Source organism: Hemicordylus capensis, chromosome 12, assembly GCF_027244095.1.
Source record: "Hemicordylus capensis ecotype Gifberg chromosome 12, rHemCap1.1.pri, whole genome shotgun sequence".
In the NCBI taxonomy this organism is placed as follows: Eukaryota; Metazoa; Chordata; class Lepidosauria; order Squamata; family Cordylidae; genus Hemicordylus; species Hemicordylus capensis.
The window spans coordinates 20,386,433-20,409,290 of NC_069668.1; the positions used below are offsets into that span (position 1 = coordinate 20,386,433).

General features: G+C 57.9%; 1 protein-coding gene across 8 annotated transcripts in view; it reads right to left on the reverse strand.

Moving 5' to 3' along the window:
* The window catches only part of ACACA (acetyl-CoA carboxylase alpha), a 140,041-nt gene that overhangs the window by 43,835 nt on the left and 73,348 nt on the right, over window positions 1-22,858 (reverse strand). For 6 of the 8 annotated variants that reach the window (XM_053274908.1, XM_053274909.1, XM_053274910.1 and 3 more), the window contains 11 exons: window positions 21,704-21,847; window positions 20,101-20,197; window positions 19,853-19,960; window positions 16,962-17,018; window positions 16,596-16,640; window positions 13,013-13,054; window positions 12,174-12,389; window positions 11,620-11,775; window positions 8,469-8,672; window positions 7,031-7,186; window positions 6,265-6,411 (listed from right to left, as the gene is read on the reverse strand). In XM_053274908.1, coding sequence (XP_053130883.1) covers window positions 6,265-6,411; window positions 7,031-7,186; window positions 8,469-8,672; window positions 11,620-11,775; window positions 12,174-12,389; window positions 13,013-13,054; window positions 16,596-16,640; window positions 16,962-17,018; window positions 19,853-19,960; window positions 20,101-20,197; window positions 21,704-21,847 — 1,372 coding nt within the window. The remainder of the gene's footprint in view (window positions 1-6,264; window positions 6,412-7,030; window positions 7,187-8,468; window positions 8,673-11,619; window positions 11,776-12,173; window positions 12,390-13,012; window positions 13,055-16,595; window positions 16,641-16,961; window positions 17,019-19,852; window positions 19,961-20,100; window positions 20,198-21,703; window positions 21,848-22,858) is intronic. The other 2 variants (XM_053274907.1, XM_053274906.1) reach the window with 1 other exon arrangement.

Genomic DNA, 22,858 nt, shown 5'->3' on the forward strand with positions numbered 1-22,858 from the left:
AGGAGAAAGCTCACTTTTCTGACGAGAAAGCTGAGTTTTGGAAGTAGGACTTGTGTACACGTGTTGAAACGTTCCCAATATCCCTCGAGTTCACAGAGACAAGAACTAGGGTGGTGATGTGGTTGGGAAGAGAATGAGTGGCGATGAGGGAGTTTCCAGTCCCAAGGAAGCAAGAGAGGTCTGAGCTAAACATAGGAACCTAGGAAGCTGCCACATACTGAGTCAGACCCTTGGTCCACCTAGCTCAGTATTGTCTTCACAGACTGGCAGTGGCTTCTCCAAGGCTGCAGGCAGGAATCTATCTTGGAGATGCTGCCAGGGTGGGAACTTGGGACCTTCTCCCTGCAAGCAGGCAGGTGCTCTTCCCAGAGCGGCCCTGTCCCTAAAAGGAAGATCTTACCGGGATCACGCCTGTAGCCTCCTCTTCGTATGCAACCAGGGTGGACTCTGCTTTGCCAAGTGGTCACGCTTGCTTCCACAAGACCATCTCTGAGCCTCGGTACGTCAGGGACTGTCTGCCCTCAGCCGAGCCCCCCACCCCGCCCAGGTCGGCTGAGAGGGCTCTGCCCTACACGCTGACTCCAGCTGAGGCCCACTTGGAGAGCCCCCAGGACAGGGCCTTCTTGGTGATGGCCCGCAGTCCATGGAAACCACTTGTGGCCAAAATCCACAAGGCTCCCTCTCTCTCAGCGGGAACTTGAAGACTGCCCTTTTTCCCTCCAGGCTTCTGGGCAATGGGTGGTTAGCCCCAGCTCTCTCCCCAACTGTTCCCGGGACAAAAAGGAAGGCAAGAGACAGGCTGCCCTTCTGTCTGTGGCCCTGCCTTCCAGCCCCAGAAGAGGCTCTGAAAAGGCCAGTCTCTGCTTCCTGAACAACTCCTTGGCCACTGGGGTGTCATCTGGGACGGAAAGGGAGAATGGAAGCAAGAGGGAGGAGGAGGAGGAGGAGGAGGAGAGAGAGAAATCTCTCTCCAAGAGGCAAGGCGTCTCATTCAACTGTTTTTTTGTGTTGGCGAAATGATATGTGCCACAGGATTTCCATAAGAAGTGGGACTATTATTCTCCTGTAGAAACCCATTTGGCCTGAAAGGTATCACTGGCCGGGATGGGAAAATCAAACCGGAAGAATTATTCACGACCTCCGATCAGAGGCAATCATTATTTCTGATGTTCCCAACTGTGATTAGGGTTCTCTGGCAGGGTGTCATTTGCTTGCCGGGCAACAACAGCAAGACGGAGGCGCAGGAGAGCCGGAGATACATCACGCGCGGCCTGTATTATCATGTGTCTATAATTCCTCACCCACATTCCCACTTGAGACACACCCATCGCAGCTCAAAGGCACGGCAGCAGACGCTTCCTATCCAAAGAGGGGCGCTGTAATCCTGGATGCCACTGAAACGGATGGGGCTGGCGAGCAGGGAAATGGCCTTGGGATTCAGCGGCCCCTGACCTGCCGCCAGAGGCAGGGGATTTCAGCAGGGGACCGCCCTCGCCCCCGATGCTGCCCCCAAGTGCCAGGCATTTTAGAACAGACCCAGAAGTGACGTCCAGAGCCTGGCCAGTGCAGGAAGCAAACCCACCCAAGTGAAATTGGCAGCCGGGAGCTCATACATCGTACCCAAGATGTCAGGAAGTCTCACCCGTGTGGCAGCATCTTGGCACTGGGCACTTATTTATTTCACACAAGTCTCTGGGTGGTTTACAGCAATCCAACAAACCGAGGAATGTTCGCCATTAAGACATATTAAAACCTCCAATTAGAAGACCCATCAGAATGACCAGGCAGCTAAGAGGTGTGGCTGAAGAGAGGGGACTTCCGCCGTTGCCTAAAGGTCAGCAGGGATGGGGCAGTTCTGGCCTCCTCAGCAGGAAGGGCGTCCCACCACCCGCCCAGGGGCAACTGCAGAGGAGGCCCGCCTCTGAGCCTCCAACAAACCTCCTCTGAAGAGCTGAACAGGCGGCTGGGTTCACAGCGAAGGAGGCGTTCCCTTCAGGACTCGAAGCCCAAGCCCCTCAAGGCTTTATAGGGCAAAATGACCCGCGCTGTGTGGCGCACCCACTGCGCCCAGACCCTCTGCCAGAGGTCGGAGCGGTTTGCCCCGGGCAGTCTCTACCCGGGCACCAGTGTGGCCAAGAGGCACGCCACTTCCCCAAATGTGGCAGCCGGGGGCAGTTTGTTCTCGGGGCCTGGGCTGAGAAACCCCAGCCCAGGGAGGCGTCCCCATGCCCAGCTCTTCCAGACAGGCTTCAGCCCTCCGTGTCAAGAGGCACCAGGGAAGAGGCTGCGTAGGAAGGAGCCCCCAACGCGAGGTCTCCCCCCCCGGGAGGCTCCTGCCAAGGAAAAACAGCGACATCTGGTGTGGAGAGAGGGAGACGGTGGCAGGCTCCGAGGGCTGGGCTTCAGCAGCCGCCCACCACGGAGTGGGTGGTCGGTTCCTCCCAAGGGCAAGGAAAACCCTTCCAGGGAGGGGAGGGGAGGGCAGGGGAGGGAAGGAGGGAGGGAGGGGGAAATGCCTCCCAAGCACACATCCCCTTTCCAGCCCTGATTCCGGGGTTCAGTTTCAGCCCCAGAAGCCACATGGAAAAGGGGACCCCCAGCCCACCCAGAGCCAGTGACCCACCTGAGTTGCTGCTGCTGCTGCTGTTCATCGTCTCACTCTGAAATCAATTCCTCAAATCTAAACCAGCAGAACACAGCCCTGGAGAGGCCTGGCTGCCTTCCACACGCACGCACGCGCGCACACACACACACGTTACTTCCGGTCCGACAAGAGGATGAGGCAGCAGGGAGGTACGCTGCCGTCCCACTGGACCAGTTTTTAAGCAAGCACCGGCAGGGGGGCAGGGTACACCCTCCCCCGCCCTTAAAGTTACCCCTCTCCCCACCACCTTCAAACCTTTCGAACCGTCCCATGTCTGAACCTGTTCGGAGGCCCATAAAAAGGCCTCCGGACAGGTTCATGCACATCCCCTGTTATGGAGTGTGCCATTCCTGGCCTCCCTGAAAATGGGTTCAGTGGTCCCATTGGTCTTGGACCTTGAAATCTGGAATTGTAGGCTGAACAGGCAACACCAGCTCTCACTCTACAGCCTTAATCTGCAGCTTACACACACACACACACACAGCCCTACCTAGACGGAAGAACCTTCTCCCCAAGGAGCCCCCCCTCCCACCTCCAAAAAGAAGCCAAGAAGTATTTGCTTTGTTTCAATGACTGGTTTTCCTTCTGCCTTGTAAACCACCTTGGGGGTGGGTGGGATTGATTCCCGGCCTGAAAGTTGGGTTAGAAATACTTTAAATGCAGATTTACATTTATATCCAGCTCTTCCTCCAACAAGCCCAGAGTTATTTTTCACCTCACAGCAACCCGGTGAGCTCGGTTAAGCTGAGAGAGAAGCGACTGGCCCAGAGTCACCCAGCAAGCCTCGTGGCTGAAGGGGGATTTGAACTCGGACCTCCCTGGTCTCAGCCCAGTGCTCCAACCACTACACAACGCTGCCTCAAAGGGGAAAGATCTTACCTAAGATCTCAGGGGAAAGGTGCTCGGCCTGGGGACGAAAGGGGAGCAGGGACACCATACTGCTTCCTCAATGCCACGACACCAAGAAGCTTAAACACGGCTTGTTCGTGCTCAGGCTGCTGAGTGTGCACAAATTCCTCCTTTAGATTAGCTGCCCAAACAGGAGAACACGGCCTCATGCTGTCTCCCTGCACCGCCCCCGGGGCGATCAGGAACACAATTCGATAGGAAGGCCTCAAAAAAACAAACACACACAAAACCCTCCTTCCCAGCAGTTTGCTAATCCCGCGGAGAAATGGTTTGCCTGACGACCCTTCACATGCACCCAGCGCCAACTGCAAAACATGAAGGTCACATCTGCAAGGCCATTGCTTAGCAGCTTGGCTGGCTTATTTATGGGCGCCGGGTTCTCTCTCTCTCTCTACTTGGATTTAGAGTGTCTGTCTGTCTGTCCACCCATTCAATCCTGTCTCTAGCCAAATGAATGTTACAATTCTCAGCCCAGGCAGAACTGGAACTCAAACCAAATTTAAAGATCTATTTGCATGATTCAAGAACCCCGCAACCACCACTTCTCTCACTCGGCTGGTCTTTCCCAAGTTTTAAAATTGGGATTTCTGTGCTGTCACTCTGACCTTGTGATAATTTCCCAGACTGTATCTACAAGGGCACGTGTGTATGTATAGATCGGTAGCTAAGTGTGTGTGTGTGTGTGTGTGTGTATAGGGGGTGTGCATGTGTGTAGGGGGTGTGCAGGGGGGATTTCTCTCCCAATTTTCAGCTTATATAAACAGTGCCCAAGGCGGGGAATACGGTTTTTAAAAAGCAATTTAAAAGTGAAAGCAACAAGATTTTTACAGCACAAACACAAATCTGAAACTGACCAAGGTGGCAGATAAAAACAGGTAAAAACAGAAAAAACAAACCAGCCAGCCAAGCTAAGCGGCTTCCTCAACAAAACAGTCTTGCGACAGAGGCAAAAGCACAGTCAGGAGGGAGCCAAGTGCCTCTCCCAGGGGAGTCACCCACCCACTCCTCTTCTGGCTAGGGGGGCACGTCTCCATTTTAAACACTTACGCTTCGTTTCCGAAGCTCTGGGGGACAGAAAGGCGGCCGGTTTGCATCCCGAGCCCCTGGACGGGCTTGCGGGGGTTAAACGAAGTGCCTGAGTGCGGAAGGTCCAGGGCCCCCGTATAATCACCCTATTTGTATTCATGCTGGCAGAGTAAACAGGCGCGGAGATGCTCCTCGTGCCCAGGCCCCAGGACGCTCAGCGCCAGCAATTTCAGCCCCGTCCCTGGGGAAGCCGGGCGACCCCCCTGGCCTCCAGCCACTCCACATGCAAAAGGAGGGGGTAGGGGGGAGAAAGAAAGATTCTAAAAAATGTGGGGAGGAAGGGGGCTGCGAGAGGACTTCACACTGCACTACTGCACGGCCTTGCTTGCCGGGAAGAGATTCCCCTGGTGGAAACCGCCTGGCTCCCTGAAGCTCAACACTCCCGCCGGGTCAGAGGAGGCCAGCTTCACACCCCTCCACAGAGCCCCTTCCCCAACCAGACCCACGGAGGTGTCTTGGAAGGGGCTGCTGCTGCTCCTGTTCCATCCTGTGCACTCGACAGGGGCCCGGCCCAGCCGGCCAGCCCAGCACCAGGAAGAAAACCGGAGAGGCTGCATTGAGCACCACCTTGGGTGCACCAACGTCTTTGCCTGTATCGACACAGGGCGCCTGAGATGTGCTGGACTCCATCGGAAGCAGCGTCAGAACACACACACACACACACACACACACACACACACACACACACACACACACACACCAAGCAACTCTGAGAACCTCAGAAGAGCCCCGCTGGATCAGGCCCAAGGAAGCCTCTCTAGCCCAGCCCCCCGTTTCCCCCAGTGGCCCACCAGATGCCGCCTCCGAGGAGCCCATGGGCAAGAGGGTCTCTGCGAATGCCCTCCCATCCCCTGCTGCTGGGGCTCCCCTGCCACTGGGAGTGAGAGGCGTTGCACCTCGGAGGCTGGAGGGGGCCCCCCAGCCCCAGACGAGTCGCCACGGTCACTCTACCGTAACTCTCGGGCAGGGATGCACAGCCTGGGACTGCGGCCCCCATCAGACCTGACGACTGGCCGCTGGGGCTGATGGGAGTTGTAGTCCAAAACCAGAGGGAGGTTGGGGGCGGGGGAGGCTGTCGTGCATGCCGGATCCCCTGCGGCTCCCCGGCTCCTGAAGTACAAGCTCCCCTGCGGCTCTTTCCTGTCCCCAGGCAGGCAGAGAGAGCAGCCCACGGGTGCCCCTCCAGAGCAGGGGCATGCCGGTGCGTCGGGGCTTCCGGGGAGCAGGGGTCCCCGGCGGAGGCTTTGCTCGCCAGCCAGTCATCCTGTGCCGGCAGGCCCTTTTCTGGCACTCGGGATTTGGGGAGGATCCGCAAGGGCGGGAGCCCTCTCCTCCTCCTCCTCCTGCTGCCCTTCCCTGCCTGCTCCAACACGGCCCTGGCCAGGGGACCACGCCGTGAGAGGCCTGGGCCCTGCACTCTCGGGCAGATGCCTGACTAGACCCCAGGCCCCACCTCCTCCCCCTCTGTGCACACATCCAGTCCCAGACCACCCAGGGCTCCAGACTGCACGGAGGACGGACCGTGGCCTGTGCCCAGTGGAGGGCCACGCCGGGGCGGGACCCCAGGGGAGCCTGTGGGGGGAGGGGGAGGAGGGGGAGAGGAGGAGGAGGGAGAGCCCACTTGCCTCATTGCCGCCGGGCAGCCTGTTCATGTGGACCAGCTGCCCTTGGCCGTCCAGCACCAGCTCCGTGAACGTCAGCATGTCGGAAGGCAGCGGGGGGGGCGGCAGGGTGGCCAGCTCATTCATGGAGGCCCAGAGCTTCAGCAGAGACTGGAGGGGGAGACGAGAGACAGTGAGCGCCATGCAACAGGCGCACGCACACAGGCACCCACCCACCACCCCCACGGCTGTCTCTGCTCTGGGTCCCTCCGGAGCACCCACCGACAGCCACCCAGGAGGGGGCCCAGAGCGTGCCCACCGCTCAGGGACGCACAAGGGCAGTCCCCGGGGGCGCAGCAGGGCTGGGCAAAGAGCTCCCCCGGAGCCTGTGGAAGGCGGCTGCTGCCACCACTCCTCCCAAGAGCAGAGAGACTCCAGGGCTGAGCAAATCCGCCACGGAATCCGGCACGGGGGGGGGGGGGGGAGAGCGAACTGGCTGGCTGGCTTGCTGCTGGAGCACCCCCAAGAGACAGCAGCTGCCCCAGCTCCTCCTAAAGGCCTCTGGGGAAAGAGGGCCAGCCCTGCAATCTGCCGCGGCTCTCCAGAACCACCACCACCACCACACACCCCTCTGTCAACCGGCTGCTCCCGTCGGGCGGTTTCTCCAAAGCTCCGGCTGAAATCCCACCCAAGGGTGACCGCAGGGGCCTAGAGACAGCCACCGCTGGCCCGTGGGGGCCCCTGACCCGACCCAGGTGGCACATCCGCTGGGCAGTCTTCCCGCCCTTACCTGCCGGAACATCTCGGGGATGTCGTAGACGTACGTCGTGCCCAGCGACTGGGCCTGGAACCTCTTGGACTGCAGCAGGTCCTTCGTCACGTAGGGAGTGTTGATCAGCATGCCGTGCAGCGGGCCCTGCTTATCCCCGTAGGCCTGGAACATGATCTGGGGAAGGGGGCGCCCAGCCGCCATCAGGGGGGCCACCGCCCTGGCCACAGCGGCTTCCCCTCTGCAGACGCAGGCACGCCAGGCACTCCCACGGTCTCAAGGGCCGCTCCGCCAAACGAGGACCAGGCTGGCCTCATCCATCAGTAGCCCACCCCACCTCACCCCCCTCCAGAGGGAGGCTCCATCCGGGCTTCACTGAGCACCATAAAGACCGTCACTCAGGGTGCTCCACCCCCCACCCCCACTAAAGTTCTTCGTGCAACATCCTCACCCCAGCCCGTGTTCCCTCTCACAGGGATGCTGCCCAGATGTTGCTGACTACAACTCCCCTAACCCCCCCAAGCAAAAGCTGTTGCAGCTGGGGATGCTGGGAGTCGTACAACCTCTGGGAGTCCCTGTGAGCGGCAAGGCTGACCCCGGCTCTGATCCGGGTGCAAGTGCGCCTAGGAGGGGCTCCCCTCTCTCCCGCCAGGGCCACGAGAGCTGTGCTGTCTGCAGGCTGGCCAGCTGTGGGGCAGCAGGCGCCCTCCCGGCTCGCTAGGACAAGCCGCTCCCCATTACACCCATTTGGGGGAATGGGCAAATCAGTCACTTGGAAATCTCGGGGAGGGTGCATCTAAAGGCTTGGAAGCCGGCTGACCCACGGCTGAGACTTCAGCACGGCCGGCCACTTTAAGTGACCAGCTCTGCATTGACGACGTCTAACACCCCCAGCAGGATCGGTGCTCTCCGGGCCGTCCTAAGAGCCTGTCTTGCCCCACAGGCCCCCCTGCTCAGGAGATTCGGGGGGGGGGCATTTTTGCTCTCCTCCCAGACCCCCTTCAGTCCAGCCTTTTCTTTCCTCGGGAGTCCCTGCACTCTCCCCTCTAGCCCCAGGGGAGAGCCAGGCATACCAAGAGAGGGCATGCTTCCAACTCTGACCTAACGAACGTATTGCCATTCCAAGGCATTTCTAAGCGCAAGTGGTAGGCTTGCTGCAAGATAGCCTTTTGGGTCAGCTTATTACTTTTTCACGGCATCTTTGCCAAGATGCTTAATTATTTCGGCTTTCCTTGTCCTTTTTGTTAGGACCGCCCTTTCAAAGAAAGGCGGGGGGGGGCCCTTCTAAGCTCGGCACAGCCTCTCAGAATCTGGCCCTGAGCCAGGGGCTGGGGTCTACCATGCGAAAGCCCCGATGGGCAGCCCATCAGTGACCCCGGAGGGCCTTTGCCACAGCCCCATGAGTGTGTGTGTGTGTGTGTGTGTGTGTGTGTGTGTGTGTGTGTGTGTGTGTGTGTACCTGGGCGGTCCTGGAATCCGTCACCTCCTTGTAGAGGCTGATGTCCAGGTAGTAGCCAGATTCGTTGGTCAGGAAGAGCCGGATGGGGATGGCCCTGCCGGTGGGCGTCAGCCGGATGTTGATCTTCAGCTCTGCCTGGAGCACCCGCAGCTTCCACAGGCGGCTGCCATAACGCATCACCATACTGCGCACCGACTCCTCAATCTGGAGAGAGGAGGAGGAGGAGGAGGAGGAGGAGGAGAATTAACGGGCGGATCGGGCTGAGTGGACACGCGAGAGCAACACTGCGTAGAGCAGGGCCTGACCCTGGGAGGAGGAGGAGAAGGAGGAGCCACAAAGGAGGAGGAGGAGCCACAGAGGCGGGGCGGGGCGGAGGAGGCCAAGGTCCGCCGCGCTGTGTCTGGAAGGATTCCGGGCCCATGCCCTTCCTCTTCCAAGGAGCGTGGCTCTCCCCAGTGAGGAAGCCGGGGCCCCTGCGGACGATGGGGCAGAGGCTCCGGTGCAGAGCTCCTGCTGGGCGTGCCAAAGGTCCCAGGCCCAGGCCCCAGCAGCCTCTCTGGGCAGGGCTGGGGAAAGACCTCAAAAGCGCTGCTGCCCGTCAGGGTAACTTGGAGGTTCTCTGGGAACATAGGCAGCTTTGCGGAAGCTGCCATCTACTGAGTCAGACCCTTGGTCCATCTAGCTCTGTATTGTCTTCACAGACCGGGAGCAGTGGCTTCTGGGGCAGGCAAGAGTCCCTCCCAGCCCTGTCTTGGAGAGGCTGCCAGGGAGGGGACTGGGAACCTTCTGCTCTTCCCAGAGCGGCTCCTTCATCCCCACAAGGGGAAGATCTTCCAGCGCTGCTTACACATCAAGTCTCCCATTCAAATGACTGCCTTCAAAAGAAGACTTGCTGATAAAAATTTTGGAATATGTGGAGATGGCAAAACTTACAGCACTAATAAGAGACCAAAACTTGGAATGTTTTAAAGAAGACTGGAAACCATTCTTGTATCTAAAGAATTACTTTCCTACTATGGACTTGACAGCAGGGTTTGAAATTTAGTAAAAAACTGCAGGTTGGGTAGATTAGCTATGTTTGTAAGGGTTTGAATTTATGTTTTGAATTACTATTATAGCAAGGGTAAATTTTATAGTTGATGATTCACGAAGAGATGTGTGCGGGAAGTCCACCTTTTTGTGTGTATTTACAATGAATGATAATATTACTACTGTTAAAATTAATAAAAATTGAATTTGGAGGGGGGAAAGGCTCCCATTCAAATGCAACCAAGGTGGACTCTGCTTAGCGAAGGGGACCAGTCCTGCTGGCTCCCACCAGACCGGCTCTCCTCTACCCAGGGCGGGGTCCAGTTCACTCTGAGCTTGCTTCCTGGGCATCTCAGGCAACCACCTAAGTGGGCCAAGGCGGGGGGGGCTCAGCGGGATGCTCTCCCAACACAGGCTTTGTTCTGCTGGGCCTCACCGACCAGGGCAGAGGAGGAGGAGAAGCGGCAGGGCTTGGGGCCTCAGGCCGCCCCCCCGTCCTCCGTGCCCAGGACCTCCTCCCCACCTCCAGAGACAAGACAAGCCCCACAGAGGACACACACAAGAAACCACCGGCTGACGGGGAAGGCAGAAGCGGGTGCAGAGAACGGGGGTCCAGAGGCGGACTTCGAGGCCTGTGTCATGCAGCGGTCAGCGGGAGCCCTCCTTGGCCAACTCTGGCAAAAGAGCTTCTCAAAACGGGGGCCGTAGAGGCAGGCAAAGGGCAAGATGAGGACGACCAAGATGAGGACGACCAAGATGAGGACAACCAAGATGACCGGGGCTCGGAGTGCCTTCCCAGAGAAGGCCGGTTGCAGCGCTGGGGGCTTCTAAGTTTAGAAAAAGTGCAGGAAAAAGGGTCCTGCCTGGACCCTGCAATGAAACCGATTGGCAGTAGACATAAGACGGGATGTTTAAAAACAACACCCAATTCCCATACGGGATTTGCTGGCGCAAGGAGCAAGAACGGCCACTGACCCAACAAGGGCTCCAAAAGGTTCGGGGGAAGGAAATCTATCCACAGCTGTTAGCCAAGGTAGAGCTGCCAGCTGCAGGAGCAGTCTACTTCTGAATGCCAGTAACAAAACAAAAATCGGGGAAGGGGGCTGTGGCCTCCCTGCCCTGCCCGGGGGCATCTGCTTGCCCAACACTAGGAGCCAAATGCTAGCCCAGACGGTCCTCCTTTGCCCAGATCCTGCAGAGCTCTCTGGCAGCTTCCTCACAAGGGGTGATTGATACATCCGCAAAATGAACAGATAGCAAATGTGTGCTACAGCAAGGCTGGGGCAGCCCAGCCCGGAGGAGGGTGTGGGGACCAACAAGCCCCCTCCTCCACTCCGATCTCTTGATATTCCAAGACACTGGAGAGCGGCACGGAGAGCCAAATTCTCGGCACACCTTTCCGAAGGCCTCGTGCGCCCCCACTTCACTGCCGCTCGGGCGCCTTAAATCAACAAGGCAATTACCGCTTACAGGCCTGCTCCTCTGAGGCTTTATTAAACTTGCTAAATATACCGCTGTTTGGTAAATAGTGCATATTAAAGGCAAAGCAATCGGAAGGCAGCGCTTAACGTTTCCTCCAGAACGGCCTCTTTCCCGAGGCCCCCTCTGGGACACACTTGCCACACCATCTGCAGACACGTTCCCGCAGCCCAGGCTGGGAGACACCCGGGAGGCTGGGAAGCCCGGCCAAAGCCAACCAAGGGGCTCCCGACTCCGCTGGGGCCACATCCAGGCTCGCGGGCAGACGCGGCACAGGCGAGGGGAAGCAGCCGGCGGGACGGGGCGCGGTCCGAAGCGCTGAGCCCCGCTTGCACTGGTCAGGGCCTACACTGGTCAAAGGCCTGCTCCCCTGAGCTTTGCTTTCCCCAGCTCCCTTCCACACACACACACACACGCCACGTCCCGCCCCTCGACGGCATGCCGGAGGGGCTGGCAGGGGTGGGCAAGCAGCCTCCTCCCCCTCCAGGACTGGCGAGGCCCACCACGCCGTACCTGGCTGCAGCAGAGTTCAGGGGCATCAGCCCCGCAGGACCAAGGTCTGGCCCACCTTGGAGCCCACGAGGCTCTACCAAAAGCACGGCATAGGCAAGCCGGGACCAAGCCGCCCCTCAGCCCCCCTTACCTTGGAAGGGTCCATGATGACTGTGGGGACGAAGTTGAGGAAGATGTGGTTGCAGTCGGTGCGGACGTTGGTGTTATTGAAGGCCACCTCCAGCTCGTCCATGGCTTCCAGGAGCAGCCGCTCCCCCTCGTTCTGCAGGTACTCGAAGGAGGCCTCCTACGGAAGCGGGGCCCAGCCGTCACTGCCTCCCCCCTGGCGCGCTCCCTGCCTCCCCACGGCCGGCCCGGGCAGGGAGAGGAGTCCGGCTGGGACACAGAGCCTCGTGGCTTTGCTCTGCTGGCCAGCACTGGGTCCGATGACCTCCACCTCCCCCCCCCCACTGCCTGCTGAAGGGAACGGCTGCCACACACCCCTCCCCACTTGCACAGGGAGACGCCAACCAGCCCCACCGCCTGCGGACGTCACAGAGAGGAGACCACCTGCCTGAGCCACCCACCAGGAACTCAGTGAGGGCTGCAACGTCTCTCTGCGAGCAGAGTGTCACCAGCAAGACCTCCCAGCTGCCAGGGCTCGGGCCCTCCCCCCCGCCCCCCCTTTCCTGGCAGGACCCCCACCTTGGTCACCAAGTCGGAGTGCCGGATGATGGCGCGCACAAAGAAGCGGTAGTCCGTCACCTCCGCCCCGGCCTCCACTTTGGCTGCGCCCAGGTAGAGGTGCATCTTGTGGTTGGCGCAGGGGATGGCGGTCAGGTCAAAGTTCCGCATCCGGTTCAGCTCCAGCTGGAAGGCCAAGGCCGGCTCCAGGTGGCGGTAGATGCGGTCTTCCTCGAACTGCGGAGAAACCCAACCAGGACATGTGCAGAACAGGTGCGGGGGGTGGGGGTGCATGGATATACATCTCACACCACAAAACGCAGGTGGCCACAGTACAGAATTCTGCCCACTCCTCCCACAAACGGGGGGACAGCTCTAACCACGCGGAGAAACAACTCTGAGTTCTGGAGGGAGACAGAACATTCATCACGAAGTCTGAACGAGGACACAGGAGTAACTCTGTACAGGAACCCAGATGCCGTTGGACTACAAAGCCCATCATTCCAAATGACTTCTGCTCCCATCCTCCTCAGCCACAGTGGTGCCAAAGGCCGAGAGCTGCAGTCTGGCAACATCTGGAGACCCACGTTTGAGAAGCCCAGCAGGGATCGAAAACCCTTCATGTCACCAAGAAGGAGGCAGCAGCTGACCACTCAAGGGAGACTTCGAAGTCCCGGATTCCCAAGTCCACTGGTTAACTTTGGGTCAATACATGGAATTCTTATCAGGACTTTCCAACACAATGCGGTCTTCCAAACGGCATCTTGTTGCCAACCAGCAGAGCCCTCTCAGAGCTTCAGCAAACCCTACTCATGAATCTGTGTGCAACCCAAAGGCAGCAAAAAACGGAGACTACCTACCTTATCTCTGGCACGGAATGTAAAGAATTTGGGGAACTCCCTCTGTTTGGGAAGAGAAACCATGAGATTAGTATCGAAACGCACCCCGTCCCTTTGTGTCTCCTCTATGAACATGGCGCCCAGTGAGGAAACGATTCTCTCCCTTTGAAGTATCCACCCACAAAACCGCCAGGAACATTTCTATCTTTCAAACATGCACGTTGGGGAATAAATGCCATGAAACTAGCTGGGTGACTCTGGGCCAGTCACATCTCTCTCTCACCCTAGCCTACTTCACAGGGTTGTTGTGAAAGAGAAACTCAAGTATGTAGTACACCGCTCTTGGCTTCTTGGAGGAAGAGCGGCACATAAAGAATGAATGCCACTATGATTATGCAGGACACCCTCGTTACTCAAGGGTTCTCCATCCATGGTTCCGCATATCCCTGGCCGGGTCACAGGGACCCAGTTTCTTTATCTGTGGGGCGAAAATCGGACTATTTCTGCCTATCTGCCGTTCCCGAATGGCCGGAAATTACTCCGGTTGTCATTTTGTAACCCAGCCCCATTTTGTGGCTCTTTTCTCCTGGGGGGCTGCAGGGGCATTGCTGGAGAGCACAATACTGTGCTAGTTTCTGCTCCCCCTCCCTGCTTTTTCTTGTGATTTTCAGCACACTTCAGCGTGCTTAGGAACCTATCCCCCACCCCGCCATCCCCATAGAGTTAAGGGTCTTTTTATTCGCAGTTTTGCAGGAACGGAACCCCTGCAAATAAAAGGGGCCTCGTGTAAGATCAAAAGCAATGACCCTAAGAGCACTGATTGGGGGGGGGCATTAAAAGGGTTCAGGATATGGAGAAACTCTGGCAAGTTCTATCATCTGCCTCCCTCTTCCCCTCCCTCTTCCCCTCCTATTCATAGCTGCCCCAGTGCTGACGATGAGAAAATGCTTCCGAATTCTTCCTTGGCAGTGGACTTATCCCCCTAAGCCAATTGCCTGTTCCCTTAGGGTGAACAAGAATAGCTTCCAAAGGATCAGGGAGGGAAGCTGGGAGAGTTGATCTCAGAGAGGCGAGAAATATTCACAGATGTGCTACACCCTGGTACGTGCGGACAGACGAGCTCGTGAGCTGGGTGGACTTTTTTACAATACTGACTTAAAACAGCCTGTCCGTCTAACCTTCAAAACTGTCGTTCTGCGGAGGGTCAGATGGGAAAGGATGAGGGGCCGCCGACAGGTCAGTGACAGCCCCCCTGGGATTCCTTGGTTCAGCCAGCCCACCCCAGGTGCAAAGCTTGCACCCTGTAGACCTGGGGACCTCAAGGACGTGGAGCCCAAACACCCCTTTCCATCCTCTCCCCTGCCTTTCCAGTTCCTCCCCTCCCCTCCTCCCGCCTCGGTCTCTGCTACACACTGTCAATTTTTCCTGCCACCAGCCATGCGCACACTACCGCTAATGTGATCGGGTATGTTTTTTCCTTCGGAGGCCTTCCATCTCGAATTCCGGGCAAATATAGCAATTAAATGTATGTGCACGCACAGACACCCACAAATCCTCAGAGCTTTGAGACCCAAATCCAAAAAAGGATTCCACCTTCCTAGATGGGGGAATTATGCCCCTGCTGTGTTCTAATCAACCAACCATCATCAAGACAATCAGAATAATTTGCCGAAATTAGCCAATCAAGACACCCTGCAAATTGGAGAATGCAAAAAAGCGACACGAGGAAATCATCATAGCCAGTTATTATACTAATAATCGCGTTAAAAACCTAATGAGATGAGGAAATTGGAAGCTTGCTGGAGCAACTCTCTATTACCTCGACATGCTGGGAACTAATTATATCGACGGTAATTAAAACACAAAACAAACCCAAGCCGTGGCCCCTTAGTTCAGTGGGCAGACAGTCCAGTCGCGACGTGAAGCGAAATTCAGCATTGGGGCCATGCCTGCTGGAAGGCCAAACTGGGCTCCACAAAACCACCAGCAGAATCTCTGGGCCCCGAAGGCACTGGGCAGGCCTCTCCCGAGAGGGGTCCGAACACACGGCATCTCCACGCCCGGAGCCCGGCCCACCTGGGCGACACAGGGGCAGCCCTGGCAACCTGGCTCTCCGAAGGGGCTGCCCAGACAAGGAGGCAGCAGGCAGTGGGGCTCAGCCGCTGCCCCCCAACTCAGCCTCCTGCGCGGGAGCGCCCCGTGCTCACTAGGGCCAGCGTCTCTGCCCTCCCACCTTGGATCCTTGCTGTCGCGCTGCACTTGCAAGGGGCTCAGAAGCTCTCCAAAACGCAGTGCGAGAGCAGGGACAGGCCGGTTTGCAGCCCCGGGAGCAGCACTGAGAGGAGTGCCCCACTGTGTGTGTGTGGGGGGGGAAGGCCACACTCCTGGCACCCTGGCGGCAAGACAGACTCCAGCTCTCGCCCTGCTTGGGCTTCTGCCAGGACTCTCCTCCCCCTCACCTGTCCACAAACCCTGCGGCAAAGCATGTGGATTTATTCACAAGCACTCAAGAACTCCCATTCCTCAAGTTATCCATTTGTATTCCGCAAACCTCCCCGATTTCTCCTTCCTAAAGCCTTCCGACACTTGCTTAAGCTCTCTGTCTGCTTTCCCAGCTTCCTGTCTTAAAGCTGCTGATTGATCGGTATCTGTGCGCGCTTTCAGACTTGCTGCCATCAATAAAAACCCACGGCCAGGTCGCTCACTCTCCGGCGTGGTGCAAGGCATTCTGGGAGGCCCAGCAGGCAGCAGAGCAGATGAGGCAGCAGGCTGGGTGGGGGTGGGGACTCCGGCCTTGGTTCGAGCCCGCAGGCTAATAATCTCCCTTATTACTCCACGTGGCCCTAACCCTGAATAACGGAGCAACACATCCTCAGCAATACATCTACCTATCTCTCTCTCTCTCTTAAAGTGGAGGGAACTGGAGAGGCTGGGGAGAGAAACGTGGGGAGGCAGGGACCAAGGAAGCCTGCAGAACAGCACAGCCCGTGAAAAGGACGGAGGAGGAGGAGGAGGAGGAGGGTGGCCACCCTGAATTGCATTGGCTTCTGGGTTGCATCTGCCTCTCACCTTTGGGGCCAAGGTGCTGGCAACGAAGCCAGGGGCCCCGGAGCTGGGGAATGCCGAAAGGCCGCAGGGGCCACGGAGCTGGGGAATGCCGAAAGGCCGCAGGGGCCACGGAGCTGGGGAATGCCGAAAGGCCGCAGGGGCCACGGAGCTGGGGAATGCTGAAAGGCCGCAGGGGCCCCGCCAGGGCAGAGCGAGGCCGCCTCCGTCCCCTCTCAGGCTGCTCCACTACGGAGAGCAACCCATGGGTTCGTACCGCCACGCCCAGGGAGGAACAGTCCTCACTGCCCAACATGCCAACTCACCCCAGGTCAAGGTAGGCGACCTCCACTCCTCACCTGCTGCTCAACTACAACTCCCTGTTGTGGCAGGGGATGAGGGAAGAGTCCCACAAGAGAGGGAGAAAAGGGGCTGCCCACCCCGAAAACGCCCTGGGTGCCATTTTCACCCTTTCCAACCGCACACGCATAGATTGAGAGACAAAAGGCAAACGTAGTCTGCACCCCATTTCCCCCCATGACAGACACCTTCTACTTACATGGAATCTTTGATCCACCTCACAGTTGACCTGTTTCCTGAAATCCTTGCAAGCAAAACACGACACAGAAAGGCGGAGGCGGGGAGGGGGGAGCAGAAGAAAGCTAGCAATTAGTACATAAATTAAAAACAAATTAAGACAAAAATCACAAGTGGCTCAATACGGTCATCAACTTTAATTCTCAATCAATTTTCTGAAGAGAACATATTGCAGAAACATCTCACAGTTGGAGACAAACAAGCAAAATAAAAAGAAAATTGTGAGTGTGATTTCCGCCCCCCATTAAAAATAAATAAGATGGCAATGTCACAAAAGCTACAAAACCACTCTCTCTGGTACGGGAGGGAAGAAGTCGTAAAAAGATACCTTTTGAGCCACGAGGAAGGTCAGGCGGCGAATGCCGTGGTCGATCAGAACAGCTTTCTGAAAGAAAGAAAGAAAGAAAGAAAGAAAGAAAGAAAGAAAGAAAGAAAGAAAGAAAGAAAGGAGCAGATGAGAGCGTACTGGAGAATCCCATTGGCAGAAAGGAAACATGTGAACCAAGTTGGACAGGTATTCAAGACCACACCAGAAAAGGCAACTTTCCCACCAGAAAGACAACTGACCCAGCCTCTCTTACGCTCCAAGAGATGTTGAAGAGGTCAACAGCAAGACAGGAGTTTGCATTCTTAGCATTCAATGCGGACCTAATATTGCCCTCTCTAGACAATGAGAAACCCTCCAGCATTTCCACATCTCTACATGTGCCCCCCACCCCACCCCGCCATTGCCAATATTCTGTAGGTTCTGGAAGCTCACGTGGCTTTTGAGCAAACACGGTTTGTAAAATATTATTTTCCTTTCAACCCCTGCGAACTGGGCAAAGAGCGACCTTTGAACGTGGCGATTCTCTTTCTTGAGCAGGGGGAGAGCAACTGGCCCTATCCATCCCCAGCACAGCACCCCTCCAGTGACTGTGGCTGATGACTATCTTCTGTTCCTTTTTAGATTGTGAACCCTTTGGGGACAGGGAGCCCTCTTATTTGTTTGTTATTCCTCTGTGTAAACCGCCCTGAGCCATTTTTCGGCAGGGCGGTACAGAAATCAATCAATCAATCAATCAAATAAATAAATAAAGATGACAACAACAACTTACAAACTTCTATACTTCTGCAGACCTGGAAAGCCACCCACAGATGGAGAAACCAAAACCTTCTTTTTAAATGGCCCCGTTTGACTTGGCCACCCCAAGTGCACTATGAAGAAGAGTGATGGTGACGATGGAGACATTCAGCCTTTGGGCTGCCGCCCACTCCGCACGTTTGACTTCCAGGTCAAAGGGCAAGTCCGGCCAGGAGGGCAGGACCAGCTCTACTCAGATGGCCCGCCAGCCAGTCAGAGGGGGCAAGGGGGAATGGCCGCGAGTGGTCACTGATCAGCCCCTAAAAGCAGCAGCAGCAGGAGGAAGACACCCTTGGCTAGAGAGGCAAAGTGGATGCCGAGGAGGCAGAAGAAGGAGCAGCGCGGCAGAGGCAGGGCTCAGCACCAGGGCTCAGCACCGCTCCGGAGGCAACCCTGGCGGCACTGGGCCGGACTCCCCCCCCCGCCTCACCCCGCCCAACTAGGCATGGAAAAGGCGTCCGCTGGAGCGGGAGGGAGCTGGGTCCCCCCCTTCCTCCTTCCAAGCACGGACCCTGCAAGGCTCCACGGAGCTGGACGCCCTTTGGAAATGAGCAGCCCATCGCCAAAGGGAAGGGGAGAAAATAACTTTAATAATAATGCCGCAATTTTTTTTTAAAAAAAAACGGTTATTGCTTTTAAAATTCCACAAGTGTCAGACAATAAGTATCTAGCAACAGGATTCTGATTGCATTGTAATAATGTGGACCTCCCAGCGCCTGAGCAGCGATTATAGCACTATTAGGAGCCAGCACCTGCAGAAACTCCATTTCTACCGTCTCCTCCGCCAGCCATTTGCAAGAAGACGATCCTAATTTCTATCAAAAAGCGGGCCCCCCCCCCCGCTCATACCACGCTGGGAATCGGGAAATTATTTGGACCATTTAGATCAAGCTATCTGATAGCTTAATGCACAACACCCTGCCCCCCCCCCGCATGGTGCATGTACACAAAGGCACACACGCACACTAAGCATGCATGCAGACACCACCAAATAATGCCCCGAGCACTTTCATGCACCACCACCACCACGAAAACAGGTCCGGCACTTTATTTTAAAAGAGAGAGGAAGAAAGGATGACTGCGACGAAGAAAGCATGGCCGGGTTTGGGACTATGCTGAGCCCTCCCTCTTGGAGTTTTCCAGATTTATCCCGTTTTTCTAGGATAGGGAGGAACATGCGGAGCTGCCTTGGACCCAGCCGTGGGGCTCAGGACTGTCTGTGCTGACTGCTCAGCTCTCCAGGGGTTCCAGGGCTCTCTCAGCCTGCCTGGGAGTTCCCCACACAGAAGGCTTGACTGCAGGTTTTCTGCCGAGGCTTCACCGCAAACTCACAGTTATCTCAAAAACCTGACACAAAATGGATTTTGTTTTTCACCCCGAATATAAATCGGACTGCGCAGTGAAAAACCTGGACCGTGTGTGAAGTGCTCCCCGAGAGTTCACAGGGACTTTGGGGTAAATCTGGCCGATACGTGAACGCACGCCCTCCATTCCGGAGGAGACGCCAGCTAAAAGGGATTCAAAAGCCCCTGGGGCAAACTTCCAGGAGAGGAGAGCTGGCCTGGTGCTCGCAAGCAGGACTTGGCCCCTGAGCTCAGCAGGGTCCACCCTGGTTGCCTATGAATGGGAGACTAGAAGTGTGAGCCCTGGAAGAGATTCCCCCTCTTAGGGGATGGAGCCGTCGCTCCGGGAAGAGCATCTGAAGGTTCCAAGTCCCCTCCCTGGCAGCATCTCCAAGTCAGGGCTGAGAGAGATTCCTGCCTGCCACCTTGGAGAAGCTGCTGCCAGTCTGGGTAGACAATCCTGAGCTAGATAGACCAATGGTCTGACTCAGTGTATGGCAGCTTCCTCGGTTCCTAGGCCTGCAAAGCCCAACGGCTCCGACATGGAGGCCGACGTAACTCTTCTCTTAATCAGCAGCCCCTGCCCGACAGAGCTTACAATTGAATGCCAAGGCAGGCAGCAGAGAGAGGGGAGGGAGACGGACCGGGAAGAGGAGGAGGAGGAGGAGGAGGAGGAGGGCCCCTCCCCATCGCCCGGCATGCTGCCCCCGTGACAGCAGGGTGAAGAGAGCCGGGTCCCTGCCCAGAGCTCACCTTGCTCTGGGTGAACTCCCGGAACATGCCGGCCAGGCCTTCGTCGTCAGTGTCGCAGTCGGTCTTGATGGCCACGTTCAGAATGTGGATGGGCTCCTCGCGGGCGCTCTGCAGGGCAAAAGGAACCCGGGGACAGGAGGAGGGATGGATGGACCATGCAGGAAGGACTCCCACCCCACCCACCCCGCCCGCCCGCCCCAGTGCGAAGGGCAGCCCTTCAAGGCAAGCCTCGGGGGCAGAGACGGTACCTTCTCCTCGTCGTACAGGGACGGGTGGCCCGCCTCGGGGAAGGTGGGGCTCTGAGGAGGAGAGTCGCAGAAGCAGCCCATCACTTCGTCAAAGAGCCTGGGAAGGGGAGAGGGGGTCGTAAGCGCAGCAACAGCGGGGGGGGAGGGAAGAAGGAGTCGGGGGGCAGGGGGCAGCGGGAGGGGGCAGGGGGCTCTTCCGCATGGTCGGAGCAGGGCTGTCCCAGGGCCGGCTGCCTCTTCCGCGTGATCCTCACACAAGGGGCAGTGGCCACAGGATGGAGCCCGTGGGGAGGCAGAACGGCCCCCAATATGCCCCCCCTTTAAGCAGACCCCTCCCACCCCCAACCAAGCCACAGGCTGAATGGGTGCTCCAGCAAAGGAGGGAGGAGCTCACCACCCCAAGACCCTCAGAGGATTATTTTAAGGGGTTCCACCGACTGGCCCTCCAGCTCCTCGTGTCCGAAACCCCCTCCCCGGACGTGGCCCTGCTGGTGCCCTCTGCTCCTCCTACGCCCGGGACCTCCACCCCTGCGGCCCACCCAGCTCCAAACCAGCCTCCGCCTCTGCAATGGCATTCCCGCATTCCTTGCTGCCAGAGCCAGACTGTAAGCTCCTTGGGAGCAGGGAGCTGGCTTTTGGCTCACTGCTTCTTCCCCACTCTCCATGACTTCAACAGGGGCCAAACCCTGAACAGAGATGTCCAGACCCAGGGGGCCAGCCAAATGCACCCCCTGCCACGCTCCTGACGCCTCCCCAGGAGTTTTCTTGAGAAGATCAGAGTGAAGAGAAGCCATCTGGGGGGCAAAGGGCAGGAGCCAGGCCTTCCCCCCGCCCTCACACACACCCTGCCCCACCACTGGCTCCCTGCGAACTAGGCCAAGAGGCACCTTTCAGAGTGGGGATTCTCTTCTCTTTAGTAGGGGGAGAGCAACTGGCCCTCTCCAGCCCCAGCACAGCACCCCGCTGGGGCTGGGGCCTGCCTTTTGCTGCTTCTCTTTGGAGACACTCATTATTATTATTTATTCTCTCTATGTAAATTAAGTTTGAGAACTTTTTTTGCTGAAAAGCGGTATCTAAACAAGCATCACAAGCAGCAGTGGCACCACCACCACCACTCCCCCTGGGAAGCTTTGCGGGCCTCTCGCGAGCAAACACCCCCCACATCCTGGGTCCATCTTACCCGGACAGGCAGCGGCTTCTCCCAGATGGCAGGCAGGAGTGTCTCCCAGCCCTGTTGTGGGGATGCTGCCAGGGAGAGGACCTGGAACCTCGGAAACCACGCCTGCAAGCAGGCAGAGCTATGGCCCCATGCCCAGAGGGGATGTTTACACTGGCCGTCTCCCATCCAAACGCAAACCAGGGTAGCGCCTGCCTAGCAAAAGGGGCTTTTCCTGCCGGCTGGCCACAGGACCAGCTCTCCTCCCTCCCTCCGTTTTATCTGCTGCTGTCAAGTGAGAGTGGAGACGGCCTCATGTGCAAGGGACACGAGGCACTGCGGGAGTGAGGGAAGGCAGGAAGGAGAGACCAAGAACAGGGGCTGGAGCTGGGGGAGAGACGCTTGTGGTGTGCCCCCCGCCCTGCCCGCCCTGCCCCCCCCACCTACCTGACAAAGTCTTCGAAGGTCCGGAAGGAGACCATGCCGCCCATCCGCTGGCAGGGCGGGGTGAAGGAGTTGTCCAAGAGAACGTCGCTCACGCTGGCCACGTGGGCCATCCCGTAATGGTTGAGGTTGGACGAGAAGGACATTCTAGGCAGGGAGTTCAGAGCAGACCACACGTTAGGGAGGGGGCCCCGGCCGCAGGGCGCAGCGCGGGCCGAGCACGGGCCCTTTCGAGCAAGCTTGGCCTAGAGTGGAGCTGAGGGATCCAAAGGGCCTGGGGCCCCCAGCACCTGAGGGCCCCCCAGCGCCACCCCTCTCTGGTTTCTTCAAAAAACAGGAGGAAAGAGAGACTCGCCCTAACAGCACCAGCGGCTCCTCTCCCTCTCGTGTGCGGCCTGCAGGCCGGCCATTCCTCAGGTAGAGTTACCTGACAAACGGCCAGCTGGCAGGCGGCACGGCTCTCGGGAAGAGCAAGGGCGGGAAAGAGAGAGAGAGAGAGAAGCCGAGGCAGCTGCCAGAGTCAGACCCTTGGTCCGTCCAGCTGAGTATTGTCTACCCGGACCAGCAGCGGCTTCTCCCAGGTTGCAGGCAGGGGTCCCTCTCCACCCTCTCTTGGAGATGCTGCTGCCAGGGAGGGAACTGGGAACCTTCTGCCTGCAAGCAGGCAGGGGCTCTTCCATGAGACCCACGCCATCTCCCATCCAGATCCAAGCCAGGGTGGACCCTGATTTGCAAAGGGGACAAGTCACGCCTGCGGCCCCCAGACCCGCTCTCCGGCTGCTCGCGAGGAGGAGCCTTTCGAGAGGTCCAGGCAGCACGGGGCGTCTTTCCACAGCCCAGCAGGTGGCTGCTTCTAAAGCACCAGCCGGCTCACTCACTCCGGCAGTGCCTCCTCCTGACCGACAGGCTTGCCGGGCTGAATGGCACAAAAAAGGCCATCACTCTCTGCGGGGTGACCGTGTGGGCTTTAGGGCTCGTGGAGGCTCAGCAGAGGCACCCCACAAACAGGGGCCGTCTGGGGTCACAGCCTGAGCTTGAACCTCCCTGCACTGAGATCTGTGCGGTTCAGGCACTCGGGGGGGGGGTGGTGGTCTCGATTCTGGGGCCCCAGATGTTGTCTGCCTACAGGCCCCCATCAGCAAAAGCCACGGCGCCCGG